The following is a 17,890-nucleotide window of genomic DNA, read 5'->3' on the forward strand; positions in this document are numbered from 1 at the left end:
TTTCAGTTGTGTTTATTTTAACTTTTTCTGCATGTTCAATTGTTTATTTTTCATCGATCTCTACCTGCTCGTCTGATTTGTATGTTGTTGTGCTTAAAGTCACGTCTGACACATTTTGCGGCAGACATTTTATTCCTCGTTCTTTCAAAGAATGTGTCTGAAATTTAAGACAACCAGGTTATTCTTAGAAATTGTACTCACGTGATGAAAGGAATTGAATTGTGTGGGAATATACAGAGGACACAAACGTGCCATCGCAAGAAATGGAAACTCTGGTTTGTCATTGGGCAAGCAGCCTGCGATCACAGCATATGTCGACCACGAACATGAACCAAGACAATGCGAGGATTACAAGAGACATCCCCTCCTGGGTGGAGGAGATTCAGTAATCACACGGATAAGAGACAAACCCATGACGACAACATGCAGCTCAAATTTGCTGAACACAAATCGGGACTTGAAACGCAGGGAGCGGGCCCACTCCTCGGGTGCTGGCTGGCCAAGCACGCCGAACAACCTAAAACCATTTGTGAAGATGAGTGAAGGGTCATACATCGTTAAAAATAATGGAGGGCTCCTTCATGGACTCGGGAACTCTCAGCCAAGCCGACAGTGCACGCGTTTACAAAGTCTAGTCCAATCCGGAATTAGCAGAGAATGCATTCGGACCTGTGTAGAACCATCCCGACAGGTGGAGGAGCCTCATCGTTTGAATGAATTCCAAGAGCTACTGCAGCATGGCAATGGAGATGGAGAAGCAGAGGTATCAGTGGAGACACGTATCTCCGTGACTGAGCTGCGCAGCCTCTTTGCTGAGACACTGAAGGCCAACAGGAAATCAAATGTGTATGTCGCCTTGTGGAAGGCCTGCTGCTTGCATGGAAGAGTGTGTTGACTGCATGTGGTTTGATAGTCTTGGAGCTATTTCTCATGCAGGCCAAAATAAAAAAATTCGGGCAACACCCCCTACAGCTTTAGTAGGGTGTGTTGTATGAATTTTAAGTGTTGCCTGAACTTTCGTCGGGGTCTTGACTGAAGTGTTTCCCGAACACCCCCTACAGCTTTCTGGTGTGATATTTTTGCAGAAGGGACCCTCTGAAACAATTCCAGATTGTATGTGTTTTCAAATTGTGGTTTATAGCTTTGGAGTTACAAGCTGCTATGTATGCGACAGGGAGTACGACGGCTGCAAATATATAACGGGTAAGGTCTAGTTCGATCCGAGCTGTTAATATTGAGGCACCAACGAGTTCATATTACAATTCCCAGGTCAAAAAACCAGTAAAGACCAGTAGCTTACTGGTCAACTGGTACCAGTTGAAAACCAGTAGCCAACTGGTACCAGTAAAGCCAGTTGGTTTCTTACTGGTTTTAATATGGAAATTGGAATAGAGTGATATATTACCAGTTGAAATACATGTATTTAACTAACTGGTATCAACTGGGACCAGTACATTGTAACTGGTATCAACTGGGAGACCAGTACATTGCAACTGGTATCAACTGGGACCAGTACATTGCAACTGGTATCAACTGGAACCAGTAAGACTTTAACTGGTACAAATATGAGCTACTGTTTTTTTCAACTGGGAAATTGGAATTCTGACTGAATTTAACTGGTACCAGTTGAAACCAATAGAGACCAGTTTAAGACCAATTAGAACCAATAGAGACCAGTTGAAAATGTGTACTGGTTTTAACTGGTTTTTCGACCTGGGTTCCTTTATCAGAATATTACAGAATTAATTCACTCGCTGCATTCTGACATGACTGCAAGTCGAGAGGTCACTAAATATCCTGTGTTCTTATTATTTCACTTATCCTGCTTCTAAATGGCACACATTGTACTTGTGTTGTGTATATTTCTGGAGATGGTAGACGATATTTCTGTTTCAAATTATTATATTTCAGTAAGAATACATACATGTTTCTTCTAACAAAATGTACTGTACATATGTATACTGTATGGTCAGGATACAGGGTTCTAGCTTGGCTATTTGAATATGTTGCCATGTTGTGCCAGTTGAATACATTTTGTCAATAGGATAACATAGAGCAAAGTTATTGACATTATTAGCTTAATTGGGGAAAAAAGTGTTCCCAGATTGTTTCCCACCTGTTAACTGTGCCCTGGTGTTGAATTGCTTGCCATACCTCCTTTAAAATCCTAGCTGGATCGCAAATCACAATACCCCGTGCACTCGTGTTCAAGTATATACTTCAGTTTTAATAAAATAATGATTTTAAAGATTGATTTGAAAAAGATCCAGAAGTTTTGTCCAACTGAAGCAGTTTTATACACCACCCTTATACGTGCACTGTAATAAGATGCCGTTGAGTCACAGTTTAGGAGATGAAGGCTTTGTTATTGACCCTAGAACGCAGTGTCAATTGGTATCGTACATAGCCATGTCGGCAGTCTCTTCTTCACCACGGTAGTGTACCCTCTAACATGTCACCACTCTCATGCTATATATCGATATCTATCTATATAATACACATTGTGTATTTGTGTGCTTGTGTATTTGTCTGTCCCCCTTAATAAGACCAATGTTTTAACACGACTGTGTGTTCACTGCAGTCTATTTTTAAGGATTTAAAAAACAACTCGAAAAACATTCTTCATTAGAGTAATTACATCTCTTCTATTGGAAATGTAGACATTGACTTGCAACCGGGCCTCACGGGCAGTGTACAGAGACTTAGAAAAGAATTACAATAAATATTAAGGCACAGGGAGGTGAAATTCGCTGCACGTGATGCGTAACACGAACAGAGTAAAACGAGTGTTCATTTACTTCCGCAGGATGTCTCATAAATATAGAAGATATAAGCAAACCTTTCGCTAGGCTGAGGCTTCAGACTTTGGCACGCTCACGAGGCGGTACCATCGAAACGCAACGTTCCAGAAGATAAAGAAAACAGGATATTTGTACCTGTACTGTTTTAAAATAACGCTTATTGCCCTGAAACATCACATCCTCCAGTCTCATTGAATATTTCGAATAAAATAATTCAAACCCATCATTTTGATGGGCTTTTATACCGGTATGTCATGGTTCTTAGAAGTAGTGTGAAGCTGATTTGTGTTGTTTAGTTTTCAATTATATAATTCAATTTTGAGAAAGATTTAAACAGATTTAAAGGTGTATAAATTAATTAATTACGGGTTCTACCGCTCGCTGCTTTACCCAGTGTCGATTACACCACGCTATCTAACACGTTGCATCAGTAGTTCTTTGTGCCTTGTTATACATACATGCTATGCCATTTCCATTTGCTTCATGTTCGGTGAATTTTATGTTCTTCAAGATCTGATGCAATGGTTGGCCCAGAGAGTGAAGAAATATGTATGAACTTGCCGCCAGTAAAGAGAAAGAAGCTCAAAAACTTTGAGAAATGCATAATCTGCCAGGTGGACTCCAAGGAGCCTCTGAGAAATGAAAGGTTACCTCCATACAAAACCCTTCTGAGAATTTGATGAAAAACTAAAACTGCGACTGAAGAAGTATTTTGGAGGTGGCATTGTTTTTCCATCGGCCGTGTGACTGTACAAGATCAGAGCTCTTGTATTCAAGCTCAATATCTCTTCAAAATGTCATGAACTTTGTCTACCAATATAAAAATGCTGCTGCCAAAGAAGTTCGTGGAACTAGCAAACAACTCCCAAATGCTTTGGCTGTAACTCACTGCCAAACTATTGAAGTCAGAGATCACTGATTGTCAAAGCCTATCAGTTCAGCCACCCAAGTTCAATGATCTACCACTGACAAAATCAAAAGCTCTGATACCTGATGGTGTTTACTGATTGCTGTGTTGGATTATCACAAAACCAGAGAAGGAAGCTGAAAATGAGCTCTCATTGCCAGAATGTAGCAACTCTTCAGATGAAAGATGAGTTCTGATGCTGGCACAGGATATTGTGCATTGTGCATCCCATGTTCGCACCAACATGCCCAAGCATGCTTCCCGGGGAATTGCAATTTGCCATGCAGCTCAGCAGAATGGGACACTGTAACTCATGCGATGACGTTGAGGCAATTGTTACCAGCCTTGAAAAATAGATATTGGCTTTGTCTTAGCTGCTTGATGTGGTTGTACCATCCAAAGTCTCACCAATTGTCTTTTGTCAAAGCTGCAGCAAATAGTAACAGCATGAATGAAGAGAGAGTTGATAGAAAGAGGACAACTCATGCTACTGCCATATTCTCTCCCAGCGAGGTCAGTTTGGCCCAGATCCTCATCGAACAGTCCACACAGACCAAACAAAAAAGGACCCGGGCACTTGAAACTACTAGAATGTACCAGGTCATGTGAGAACACAGTGCATATGGAAAGCGACTTAAGGTTACCAGTTTCTTGGTGAAGGTACACGAAAACTGGCTCACCTGCATGGGAATCTGCATTCTGATTCCTGTCAGATCGACCTTGCCTGGGCATTGGTCAGGATGAGCCGAGTCAAGCCATTTGAAGCCATCTTCCCTACAGACAAGCATAAAGTACCAGGCTGGAGTGGCTTCAATGCCATAGTTGATTCCACATTTCCACCCGCACCAATATCGGCAACTGTCCAATGATAGATGTCTCGCCCACAGAGTTCAACACAGTTTGCACAGTCATGACTACAGTGCAGTCCATGATGGAAAATCTTGGACAGAACAATAGTGTCATAACATTTTGATATTGCGACATGTGTAGAAGCAAAATAAATCCAGTGACGGATACCAGAATAGTTTGAAGGTACAGTGATACACATGGGAGGTTTCTGCATTACACTCAATTATCTGTCTCTCCCGGAAAAGATGTATGATATGTCGGGGATTGTGGATATGCTCATGGAGTCTGGCATATATGACAATGTTACAACCTGACAATGTCAGCTCTTCTGAATGGGGAATTGTACATTAGAATAGTGAGAGCCCATACACTGGTAATGGAAGTCATCTCCAATGGCGTGCCCTCATGCAGTGGATGTCCAAACAGAAGGACTTTGCTGTAAATGAGAAAGCTGTGTTCGGGCAAGTCTTAGCCTGCAAGCTAGCATGGGAAGCAGCAACAAATGTTCAGGAAACCACACACACAGAGGATCTGCGATGCAATTACCGCACTGGAGTAACAGCTCACAAGCGTTAGAAACAAGACAGGAAGCAAGTCACAGTTGTTTTCTTACTGAGATGACTATATTGTGATGGTGCTGCGACTTCCTCAGCTCTTCTGAAAGGGAAATTAATATACAGTGCCTTCAGAAAGTATTCACACCCCTCGACTTTTATCACATTTTGTTGTGTTATGGCCTGAATTTGAAATCGATTTTTTTTAGAAAATTCTTATCTCCGATCTACACAAAATACACCATAATAAAGTGAAAACATGTTTTTAGAAATTTGTACAAACTAATGAAAAATGAAAAGCTGAAATGTCTTGCGTCAATAAGTATTCAACCCCACATGATACACACCAAATTGAGCTCAGATGCATCCAATTTCCTTTGATCATCCTTGAGATATCTCTACAACTTGATTGGAGTCCACCTGTCACCAATTCAATTGATTGGACCTGATTTAGAAAGAAACACACCTTTCTATATGAGGTCCCACAGTTGACAGTGCATGTCAGAGCAGAAACTCTCCCATGAAGTGAAAGGAACTGTCCGTAGAACTCCGAGATAGAATTGTGTGGAGGCATAGATCTGGGGAAGGGTATAAAACAATTTCTAGAGTGTTGAAAGTTCCCAAGAGCACAGTGAGCCCCATCATTAGGAAATGGAAAGAATATGGAGCTACCATGAATCGACCTAGAGCTGGCCGTCTGACCAAACTGAGAAAATGGGCAAGAAGGAACTTGGTCAAGGAGGTGACCAAGAACCGAATGATCACTCTGACAGAACTACAGAGTTCCTTGGCTGAGATGGGAGAACCTGCCGGAAGGACAACAATCTCTGTAGCACTTCACAAATCTCGGCTTTATCGGAGGGTGGCCAGACAGAAGCTACTCCTGAGAAAAGGCACATGACAGGACGCCTGAAGTTTGCAAAAAAGCCACTCCTGAGAAAAACACAATGACAGCATGCCTGAAGTTTGCAAAAAGGCACGTGAAAGACTCTGAGAGCATAAAGCCAAATATTCTGTGGGCTGATGAGACAAAAATTGAACCCTTTGGCCTGAATGCAAAGCGCTACGTCTGACGGAAACTGAGTGCAGCTCATCACCCATCTAACACCATTCCTACCATGAAGCATGGTGGTGGCGGCATCATGCTATGGGGGATGCTTTTCAGCGGCAAGGACTGGGAGACTTGTAAGAGTAGAGGGAACAATGAAGGAGCCAAATACAGGCAAATCATTGAGGAGAACCTGCTTCAGAGTGCAAAACACCTTCGACTGTGGTGAAGATTTGTTCCAAGAGGACTATCATCCCAAACATACATCCAAAGCAACACTGGAATGGTTTCAGAACAAGAAGGTGAAAGTCTTTGAGTGTCCCAGCCAAAGCCCAGCCTTGAATCCCATTGAGAATCTGTGGAAAGACTTGAAGATTGCTGTTCACCGACACTCCTCATCCAACTTGACAGAGCTTGAGCAAATCTGCAAGGAAGAATGGGAGGAAAACCCCAAATCCAAATGTGCAAAGCTGATACAGACATCCCCAAGAAGACTCGAAGCTGTAAACTCTTCCAAAAGTGCTTTCACACAGTATTGACTCAAAGGGTTTGAATACTTATTGATTGATGCAAGACATTTCAGTTTTTCATTTTAATTTAATTTCTTTAATTTCTAAAAGCATGTTTTCACTTCGTCATTATGGGGTATTTTGTGTGGATCGGTGACAAAAAATTTAAACTTAAGCCATTTTAAATTCAGGTTGTAACACAACAAAATGTGACAAAAGTTGAGGGGTGTGAATACATTTTGAAGGCACTGTAGTCCTCGATCTTGCATGTTCACCGGGGAGTGTGTACTTGGGAGGCGGCCCAGCTGAATACTTCAAAAACTAAGCATTGCGTGACATTTTCATCTCCAGTGGCATTATATTACAATAAGTAACTTAACACTGTACAAATTCGGATACAGCTTTGTAACATGAATACATTTTTTGATATTGATGTACCACGCATACCAACTCTTTTCAGAGCATTGGTGCTGCCGAAGCAGTTTCTTGGTGAGGGTTATACTGGGTGGTTTGCCATTGCCTTCCCAGTATGAATACATAGACATCTCCTTATTGAGAATTGGTTGAGTCTGTACAAAGATATTCACACTTGTATTACCCTTATTTATTTGGCGGACGTCGTACCCGACCCCCTTGCTTACATAGTAGTGTGTAGCTCCATCTATTTAGAAGTGCTCCACAGGGTCTCTTCTACCAAAATATCAAAGCAGACTTAAGCTGCATGGGGTGTTGATGGATGACCATCCGGCATGTTCCTTGCTCCTGGACTAGAAGCATGACACATTGCTTATTGGGCGACCCGTCACTTAAGTGTGATGTTTCGGCAAATCACATTTAAACATCCCTGTGCTGCATGGCCCTGTTTCACAACCATAAGCAGGAGGTCCACAAATGCCTCGCTGATGTTGAAACTGACTCATTTGTTTAGCTTGTGTTACGCTCATTGTCCAAACACCCTTTTTTGTTCTATCTCCGTGATATGTGTCCACCTAACGCATTGCCTGCCCAGTTTCCACTGTGATTCTGTTCTTGCCAACACAAGCCATATGCTCACAGTTTCTGTATCCTCCGCAGCAGTAGCCATGAGGGACGTTCCAGGAATGGAGAAAACCGAAGGTTAAATGAGCGTTTCCACACACAGCCGATCACCAGCACAGAACGACAGCAAACCTTGTACTCTGCGTCCCAGCAAGGTGTCGCGAGCACATCGTCCCAACCGCTGTGAGATCCCTTCCATATACTGTACCACTGTGTGGCTTATCGTAGGGTGTCTGGTGGGATTAATGAATCTTTCATTGTATGACATCTTTATTCTTTGAACACTTTCACCTCTTAGAGGCTGTATGCTTGTTACCTATGCAAATAAGGCAGAATGTATGCAAACCTCCACCACCCTCTTCTCTTCCCAAACTTTCTTTATGCACTACATTACATGTGCCTCCCCTCCTCCCCTCCTCCCCTCCTCCCCTCCTCCCCTCCTCCCCTCCTCCCCTCCTCCCCGTACCCCATTACTCTGATCTCCCAAACTTTCTTCCTTCAAACACCCTAGTCCCCTCCCATCCTCTCTTGCCCCTAACATCTTCCTTCCTGTGCATTTTCCAACTTGTATTCAATAATTTTGGCCATGAGTTTTGTTAAAATTTAAAAGCCATGGAAAATCTTCCTCTTTTCGCAGGAAACGAGCAAATACTACAGAAATAATGGAAGGTAATTAACTTTACTATCCAAAACTTTTTATTGCATTACTAGCACTCTTTATTTTGTGCACACTTAAAGGGTGTAACTTGTGAACCCCCCTACTCCCAGCACTCCCCTTAAACTTGGCATACACTCCCCCCTTCCCTTTCATCCCCTTCCTTTCCTCTCCTTCCTCTCCCTCCCTGCTCCTTCCTCTCCCCTCCCCTCCTCCTTCCTCACCCCTCCCTCCCCCTTCCTCACCCCCTCCATACTTCCTCACCCCTCCCACCTCCTGTCTCACCCCTCCCTTCCCTCCTCTTCCTCCTTCCCTTTCCCTCCTCTTCGTCCCCTTATCCCTTCTCTTCCACCTCCTCATCCTCTTATCTTCTGCTCCTATCTCCTCCTCTTATCTCCACCTCCACATCGTCCTCCTCTCATCTCTTCCTTCTCCCTCCCCTCCTCTCTAATTACACCTCCTCCTCATCTTATCTCCTATTCCAATTCCCTCCTCCCACCTCCTCTTATCCCCTTCTCCCACCTCCTTCTCCTCTTATCTCCACCTCCACATTGTCCTCTTATCTCTTCCTTCTCCCTCCCCTCCTCTCTAATTACACCTCCTCCTCCCACCTCCTCTTATCCCCTTCTCCCACCTCCTCCTCTTATCTCCTCCTAGACTCACTCTTCTCTACTCCTGACTCTCCTTTTACTTTATCCAATCCTCCTTTCTCTTCCTTTTCTCAAGTTTATTTTTCAGCAATAAATCCACCATGCTTTCCTCTGTCCCCTTCCCCAGACATGTATGCAATATATAGATAGCCCCTTGTTGAGGATCTGGCTTTCAGAGTTGCATCTCCATAAGTGTTGCTGAATTATTCAATGGTGACGTCATCTTTTCGCATAACAACAATGGTTTTGCTTAGGGGGCGACAAAACTGACGAGAAGGCACGAATGAGCATGGCTGCGAAGCTTTCGCTGTTTCAGGTACAGTAAGTGAAGTTTACTCTATTCTCGGGCAATTGTAGGAACTTGCTAAACCTGTTGAACTGATGCATTCGTCACAGAGTGGCCTCATTGAAATCTCAGAGGGAAGCAAATAATTTTTACCACATATGAATTGTTGTTGATGTAACATAATGCTTTGCATCAGCTTTGGGGCATTGTACACCATGTTGAAATTGTACCACCGGTCTTCATTGCTCTTGTGATTGTGTTGCAGACACTGATTGGCCTCCATGCAATTGCTTTGTAAATCATTTTCTCAGACACACCTTTTCACTGTGGTAATGGTAGGGGTGCAGACCCAGAGAGGACGTACCTTTTTGGGTTCATGATAATCGGTTTGTTGTTATTTTGAGGATTAGTAATGGTGGCCATGGATGACATGCAATTAGATGAACGTGATGTAACTGCAGTAACTTACAATGCAGCATATCTCTGGTAATCCATGCCTAACGGTTACAAAACCAACTCATCCTGGCAAAAAGATCCTGCTCAGTAACCATTTCCATTAGCCGAAACCTCATGGCGGTGGCACAACACTTGAACAGTCAGCACAGAAACAAGCCTTTCGTGGAGTTCTTGGCCAGGGATGGTTGTGTTTTTGTGCAGGCGATGGGGCCGGTTCCAAAAAAGGCCGCATCCCCGAGTAACACACAAAGGCAGCCCGCCTCGTTGGCTTGGCATCAACGTTCCGGCCCATCTCGGAGCCGTGATGTGAGCCAGGAATGTCCTCCTCACAAATCCAGTAAGGTGCTACATTCACCAACCACATGCAGGTACAGTACTGCTCTACAGCGTGGCTCTGTACAGTGCTGGTTTGATATGAGGCAGCAGCTTGCTTTAGGTGAAAGGGTAGTAGTCGGCTCATGACAAATCTTCTAATGCATTTTGCTAGATTGGAGAATACAAGGTAGAGAGGCTCGGTGGTGTCGTGGGTAAATAATTGTTACATTGTCCCCATTGGTTTGAATTGCATTCCCACGGTTGCTCGGTGGACAATTCCCACAAACCTGATGGAGTTGTGCTCTCTCCAGAATTTATTCTCGCCTTTGAAATCAAATGTCCTTGACTTGTCGTGAGAATCCTGTGCTATGTCAGATAGGACTTAAGCGATTCCAACAGCTACCCCCAAAAGCCAAAGCAATTAAATGCTAAAAATTACTCCATTGTAAGAGCAGAGTGATGGCACAAGCCATCTCATCAAAGAGCGAAGATTTCCAGGACAACTCCCAACTGGATTCTCAAAGTTCCCGCTCGCATTTGGCTGATATTTCTTCATCGTTGATATTGACGTTTGTTGCGATACGTTTTTCAGGGCTCCGGTCGCACTCAAAATGGAAACAACTTCCAACAGAGAGCCGTCGGTCCATATGGAACAGGACACCAATGAGGAGCCGGACAATTCCCGGTTGAGCCTTGTCGAGAAGATGGCCTTGTTCACGCGGCTCGGTCAGGCCATCTCGTCTGGAGTTGCTCCTGAGCAACGTATCCGGCGCTCTTCCCAGCGGTTTCAGACACAGCCGTTAATGGCCGATGTGGTGAGGCACGTGACGTGTGCTGGAAAATTTGTAATGCTACTCGACGTTATGTAAACTAAAAGGGGAAGGAGCAAAATTGCTATAATTCTTAACAATTGTTTTCCTCCGCAGAGAAACTTCAAAAAAATTTTAATTCTGTGCTGGTTTATTCATTTAATTTTTTTTTATCATTATTACCAGAGCTCTATATTCCTAGAAAGGGCAGAAGATGCACCAAGATATAAAGATTATTCCAAATGTGCTGTCATCCTGGTATGATACATCTCGTGAGCGGTGTTGGCTTTTATTTCCTACCTGCATCGAATATTGACTGGAATTAAACGCTTTTATGAATTTCCAAGTGGAAACGGACAACTTATGAGAAACTGTTGGAAATCTTATTTATTTATCATTCTGCTTACAGGTAGTATGTATGCTCTTCTGCCTGGAGCCATTTATTAATTCCTTACCTAGTCGTGTGTGGGTTTTGCATCATGGTAGGGGGAGCTGAGTTGCCAAAAAAATTATATTTGAGAAAAGAAAGAGAAGGGTGGATGATATAAGAGATCGAGGAGTGGGGAGTGGATGGAAAGGACTATGGGATTGAAGGTAAAGGGGTACAGGGATTTTTCAGGTTTTTTTTTTTTTTTTTTTTTTTTTTTTTTTTGTATACCTTGGTCGAGGCTCGTATGAGAGCTAACACACAACTCACAGCAAGGAGGCATGAGACAAGAGGGGCGGGAGTGGAAGGGACAAATCATTGGGGAACAGACACAGGTGAACTGTGGAAGGGAGAGGGATGGGGATGGGACGGGGAACATGGCGAGGAGAAGATGGACATTACAGGGACTTTCAGGAAGGAAAGCAGGAGAATTGAAGGAAGTGGGCTTGGGTGGATTATCGGGGTAGAAAAGATCGAGGACTTGGATGGGGGAAGATAAGAGGTGGTGGTGAACAGCTGTTTTGAAAGCCTGGAGGGAAGAATGGGAAAGAATAGAGTGAGGAAGTTTATTCCAAAGGCGGGAAAAAAGAGGAATGAAAGAGTGAAGATGAGCAGTGATTCGTGATTTTGGTAGTTTTACCAGAAGTGGGTTGTTGGCGGCCCTTGAGCGCCCTGTGGAAATGTGCTTGGGACAAATAGCAGAGAGAGCAGAGGGGGCAAGGCTGGAGAGGAGTCGGTAGAAGACAGAAAGACCACCGACCAACCTGCGGTGATTGAGTGAGAGGCCCAAAGACTCAGCTTCATTGCGGGAGATGCCAATGATCTTAAAAGCCCTGGTTTCGACAGCGTGAAGTCGAGAAAGGTGGGAGGCAGGAGCACCAGCCCAGAGGGGAGAGCAGTACTCCATCAGGCTACGGACAAAAGCTTTGTAAGTGGTCAGGAGCTCAAGAGGGCCGAGGAAGGACTTGGCACGACGGAGGATTCCCAGTCGGCGACTGGCTTTTGAGGCAAGGTTGGAAATGTGACTTTCCCAGGAAAGGTCATGGCAGATAGTGAGACCCAGAAGCTTGAAAGAAAAGACTTCTTCCAGAGGATTGTTGAGAAAGTGGATGGGGGGTTTTCTAAACGGTCCTTTCGAAGAGACATAGTGAGAGTGTGAGATTTGTCTGGATTGAAAGACATGTTCCACGTGTTGGACCAGTTTGTGATTTTATCCAGATCTGCAGTGAGCGAAGAAGCTGCTGCTTGCCGGTCTGAGGGATGACAGATGGTACGGCAGAGGGTGGAGTCATCGGCAAAGAGAAATAGAGGATTTTCCAGAGAGTCCGAGAGATCATTGATGAAAACCAGAAAAAGAACAGGGCCCAGAACGCTACCTTGAGGAACTCCAGCCTGCACAGGAAGAGGGGATGAAAGAACTCCATTTAGGGCCACACGTTGACTGCGACAGGAGAGGAAGTCTGCGAGCCATGAGTGGAGATGGCCTTGAATACCATGGGAAGAGAGTTTGGTGAGTAGGGCAGGGTGCCAGACTGTGTCAAAAGCACGTGATATGTCCAGGGATACGGCTCGGATTTCCTGCCTGGCATTGAGGACCTCCATCCATTGATGGGAGAGCAGTAGCAGCATATCCAGGGTAGAGTGACCTGGTCTGAAACCAAAAAGCTTTCAAGGTTACAAGGTTACAAAAAAGGTTACAAGCTTTCAGATTGTTTGCTTTCCTCCTTTGCAGTTGTCTCCCAATTTGGATCACAGCAACACTCGTGCATCTGAAGCTGGCAGTTCAGCAATTAAACCTGCCGCATGGACAAGTCAACACCCCCTAATTGGTGCCCAGGTGACCGCCAGCACTCAACAATCGTTTTCGAGCTACAAATCCATACAGACCACTTGCTTGTCAGGTATAAAGGTGTTTTCACATCACATTCAATCTACCTCTTGATAATTGCTTGAATCGGTCTGTGCTTATCAAAGGCTTATGCTGTGTGAAATGATATGACAACGATGAAAAAAATCTTAAAGATCTTGGTTTATTGATCGATTAATTGTCATTGCATTATTATATCTTCATTTTATTTAAAGTTCTCTTTTAAATAATCGATTACACTGAACAACAAAAAATTTTTACTGGAGATGTGTAAAGTGATTTAGACTAATTTGGGTACGCTGATTTCAAAAATCATAACCGTTTTGCTGTATCACGTCAGGATTTTCAGGAACAGAAATATTCCCATTGCCTAGAAGTCAGGATTTCAATGAAATTTACAAAAATTCATTTATTCATTTATTTCATCATGAATGCTTCAAAATTATAGAAATTACAGAAAAACTCCACTAGAATGTAATTAAAAATGCTTTAGGCATTTGGCTTTGCGTTTGTGCTGCTCTGTGTCAGTTTCACGATGCAGGAACCAGCAGAAATCGCCCATCATGTTCGGGTTGTGCCGCCCTTGGTAACGCGTCTCCATGAGTGAAATCTCTTGGTGGAATCGCTCGCCGTGCTCGTCCGAGACTGCTCCCAAGTTGTCAGGGAAGAAGTTCAGGTGCTGGTGTAGGAAATGGATTTTCAGGGACATCCTGGAGCCAAGTTTCCTGAAGGACTCCAGCAGCTGCTGCACTATTTCTTCATAGTTGTCCGCGCGCTCGTTCCCCAAGAAGTTGTCCGTCACAGCTTTGAAGCTCCTCCACGCTGCCAGCTCTTTGGGGTTTAGAGTTGTCGGAAAAGTTTCGTCCTTCATAATCTGTCGGATTTGCGGTCCAACAAAGACACCAGCCTTGATCTTGGCCTCCGACAAGGTGTTGCCAAACTTTTCCTTGAGGTATAAAAACCCACGCCCATTCAGATCCATTGCCCGTACAAAACTTTTCATCAAGCCGAGCTTTATGTGGAGTGATGGAAGGAAAACCTTGGCTGGGTCGACAAGGGCGACATGCTTCACGTTGTGTCGACCAGGTACATGCTCTTTTCGCTCTTCCCAATCTTTCTTCGTCCAGTGATTCTTGTCGTCTCTGCTATCCCAGAGACAAAGGAAGCACATGTATTTCGTGTAGCCTGACTGCAGCCCTAACAACAGCGCCACCACTTTCAAGTCTCCGCAGATGTGCCAGTTGAAGTCATTGTACTTGATGGAATCAAGCAGCTGCCGCATAGTCTCATAGGTCTCTGTCATGCCGAACGCGTGAGCCAGTGGGACTGATGGTTTCTCGTTGCCATTGTGGAGCAAAACAGCCTTCAAGCTGTTCTTCCCCGAGTCGATGAAGAGGCGCCAGTCTGCAGGATCGTGATCACACCCAAGTTCTTTCAACAGACCGTTGATGTCACTGCAGAATGTCATCGTGTCTTCCATCTCAAAGAACTCAGCCATGTCTCTGTGACGTGCTCTGAACAAGGATATCTTGGTGTTAGGTTCAAGTAGATTCCACTGCTGCAGCCTTGATCCAAGCAGCTCTGCCTTCGCCTTTGACAGCGAGAGATCTCTTACAAGATCATTTAAGTCTCCCTGGTTCAGAAGGTGTGATTCTTGAGTGTCGGGTTCAAAAGGTTCATCATCACCATCCTCTTCACCACTGCTTACAGCTATGTTCTGATCAGCTGGAGGTGTTGGAACGGGGTTCTCGTCATCATGAGGCACAGGTTTACGAGCAGAGACGCAGTCAGCGTACTTGATGTGACCTTTATTCTTCTTGTTGAAGCCGGCGATGCTTGTGCAGCAGAAATAACAATCATCATGATGATTCTGCGGCTCACGCCATATCATGGGCACCGCAAATGGCATGCTCGCGCGCTTGCCCACCAACCACTGAGTCAAGGTTGTGTGACACCTTGTGCAGCAGATGTGTGGTGCCCAGCTCTGTTCTTGGTCCCCCACCTTACACCCGAAGTAGTGAAAGTAGGTGGCCTTCATTTTCACTGCTGTAGATATACTTCGCTGTTGATCTTTTTTGGTATACCGACCACAGACATAACAGAAGTTGTCAGGATGATTGGTACAGGAACGCCTACTCATCTTTATCTGAAAGAAAGAAATATAACACAAGTTAACAACAATTGTACGAAATAGACATGTTAAAGACATATGTAAATTTCATTGAAATCCTGACTTCTAGGCAATGGGAATATTTCTGTTCCTGAAAATCCTGACGTGATACAGCAAAACGGTTATGATTTTTGAAATCAGCGTACCCAAATTAGTCTTAATCACTTTACACATCTCCAGTAAAAAAAAAATTTTGAAATTTGTTGTTCAGTGTTATCTCCCTAATCGTGCTATTTGATACAATTCCTACCTTCAGAAGTTTTGAATTGGTCAAATCATTTTTGTCATTCCAAAAGTTACGAAAGCTTCAAAATAAAACCATATGGCTAAATGCATAGGCGAACTAGAACGGCACTCGTAGAGCACATCGTCTCACCTTGTGAGTTCATTCTGAACCAAAATGTCATTGTTAACTGAACACGCTACTATTACGACCCATTTACCCCGATCATCCATGCATCCTATTATGTCACGTAGTTTCTTGGCACGGGTTATGAATGTCATACATTTTATTCTTCACTCACAGTGGTTATAGTTCAGATACAAAGTTTCAGAGTTTTTGGAAAAAGATTTCAATTCAACCAATTATGGCTGGAAAACTATTTCACCAATGATGTCATCAGTGTCACCTTGTATAGACTCCATCGGGAGTTGATGACATGTGGCAAGTTTCAATTTTTTTCGTTGAGCGGTTTCGGAGGAAATGATGTCCAAATTGTTTTCCTTTAATACAATATAGCTGCCATACCATGTGACCTATGACATCAATGATAGCACTAATATATTCTCCATTGCGGGGGGGGGGGGGGTGGGGGGGTCCCTCCTATGTTTAAAGTTTTGCATCAATCAGACAAGCAGTTGCAGAAAAAAAACATTTTTAAAGCAAAAATATATCGATGCACGCGCACACACACACACACACACACACACACACACACACACACACACACACACACACACACACACACACACACACACACACACACACACACACACACACACACACACACACACACATGCATTGCAATAGTCTCGCATCCTCTTTACGGCAATACGAACTAGAACGGCACTCGGTAGAGCACATACCTCTGCCAGGCTGAATAGTTTACGTTTTGTATCCACTGATTGGCTGCATCTGTGTCTGGACCTTAAGCAAAACTGAATTGGCTTGTTTTTGTCACCTCGCCAACTCATCCACCTCGTTTTGTAATAACTGGTCCACAACTTTTTGAAATATCATGCTATATATCTGTTTTGGCCTCATCTCTCAATGATGATGAATCACTTAAAAAATTATCGTATCCAGATTCGGATGTTCACCAATATTGAATAATTTCGTCCTTGTCACACACCCAACCTGTCCACCAAGTTTTGTCCAAATCTATTGACAACATTTTGAGATATCCTGCTCACAGACAAAGACAGACAGAGGTGAAAACAAAATCTCTGTCCACCTTTGGTGGCGTAGGTAATGAAGGAAAAGGAAACGAATTGATGTGAAAATTTGTTCCACCAGTTGTTGATATTAATGTGGGAGTTAGACCCAGTTGGACATCATGGTTACTGGTTTATATTCAGGGGGTTGGGGGGAGGGGATGAAGGGGATAAGTAACACCGATAGCAGGTTGTTAGAATATAAAAGAGAAAGAATTGGACTAATTTTGAAAGGAGGCTTTTGTTTTTGCAAGGCCTTGTTAGTTGAGGCCTGGCAGTGAAGATAATGCAAAAGAGGAGAGGAGATTGGGACCATACTCTGTGCAGAGCATTGGTGCTGCTTCAGCTGTCTCCTTGGTTATTGGACACAACCTGGATGGGTCGCCACTCCGACACAGTATACCAGCATGCTGGCACTCATTTTGACAACCTCAGAAGGATGACAGGCAGAATCAACCCCACCTGGTATTAATTCACCAGCAGAATGGGATTTGAACTCAGGACCCTAGGATCCAAAGCCCACCACCCTAACCATTAAGCCAACACCAGGCACAATGAAAAAGACTGGGGAAGCAATGGCCAACGTTATGTCACTACAGTTGATGGCATCAGATAAATTATCAATCAATTGGATCGAGGTTGAAATGGATGACCACAGGACATGGTTGACTCATAGGGCATTATTCTAACATAAATGCATGCATCTTCTGCTCCACCACTACCTAATAGTAACACCTACTTTCAAAACGATATCACCGCATTCCACAAATTGGTGTGGTTCACAATTGGTTTCCAGAGCATGGCATCAAATGCCATTGCTGCAGCAATATCTGCATATAATATCAATCCCATTTCAGATGTTTGGTATTAGCTGTAACATTCCCTTTGATCAGTTTCTTAGGAAAACAAAAAAATTCTCGTTCATTACCATTAACACCATTGGTGACTCAGTGAACTGTTTTGTTTTGCAAGTATATGAAAACTTAAGGCAGTAGGAGGATGTTTGGGCCACCATGCTCGTGTAATATCCATGCTACAGTTCTCCCACCAACTGTACCTGTTGCTAACCAGACAGCTAACCCCAAGCAGGGAGTTCAGCCAGAGAGTACTGACAA

At 43.7% G+C, this 17,890-nt stretch overlaps 1 protein-coding gene and 1 long non-coding RNA gene across 20 annotated transcripts in view; one reads left to right on the forward strand and one right to left on the reverse strand.

Moving 5' to 3' along the window:
- Positions 1 to 7,856, reverse strand: part of LOC147028202 (uncharacterized) — a 34,071-nt gene extending 26,215 nt beyond the window's left edge. For both annotated transcript variants that reach the window (XR_015057462.1, XR_015057461.1), the window contains exon 1: positions 7,723 to 7,856. This is a non-coding gene — a long non-coding RNA (uncharacterized LOC147028202). The remainder of the gene's footprint in view (positions 1 to 7,722) is intronic.
- LOC147028201 (supervillin-like) overlaps positions 1 to 17,890 on the forward strand; it is a 196,012-nt gene that overhangs the window by 108,485 nt on the left and 69,637 nt on the right. For 14 of the 18 annotated variants that reach the window (XR_015057460.1, XM_085878374.1, XM_085878372.1 and 11 more), the window contains 7 exons: positions 238 to 846; positions 7,743 to 7,889; positions 8,344 to 8,375; positions 9,266 to 9,327; positions 9,955 to 10,121; positions 10,661 to 10,883; positions 13,037 to 13,205. Coding sequence is in view for 17 of the 18 variants with exons in the window: in XM_085878374.1 (XP_085734500.1) it covers positions 238 to 846; positions 7,743 to 7,889; positions 8,344 to 8,375; positions 9,266 to 9,327; positions 9,955 to 10,121; positions 10,661 to 10,883; positions 13,037 to 13,205 (1,409 nt within the window). In the remaining variant the exon portion in view is untranslated. The remainder of the gene's footprint in view (positions 1 to 237; positions 847 to 7,742; positions 7,890 to 8,343; positions 8,376 to 9,265; positions 9,328 to 9,954; positions 10,122 to 10,660; positions 10,884 to 13,036; positions 13,206 to 17,890) is intronic. The other 4 variants (XM_085878370.1, XM_085878371.1, XM_085878382.1 and 1 more) reach the window with 3 other exon arrangements.

The sequence above is a fragment of the Eptatretus burgeri genome, chromosome 4 (genome assembly GCF_056783735.1).
Source record: "Eptatretus burgeri isolate ZD-2024b chromosome 4, Ebu_testis_v1, whole genome shotgun sequence".
Lineage (NCBI taxonomy): Eukaryota > Metazoa > Chordata > Myxini > Myxiniformes > Myxinidae > Eptatretus > Eptatretus burgeri.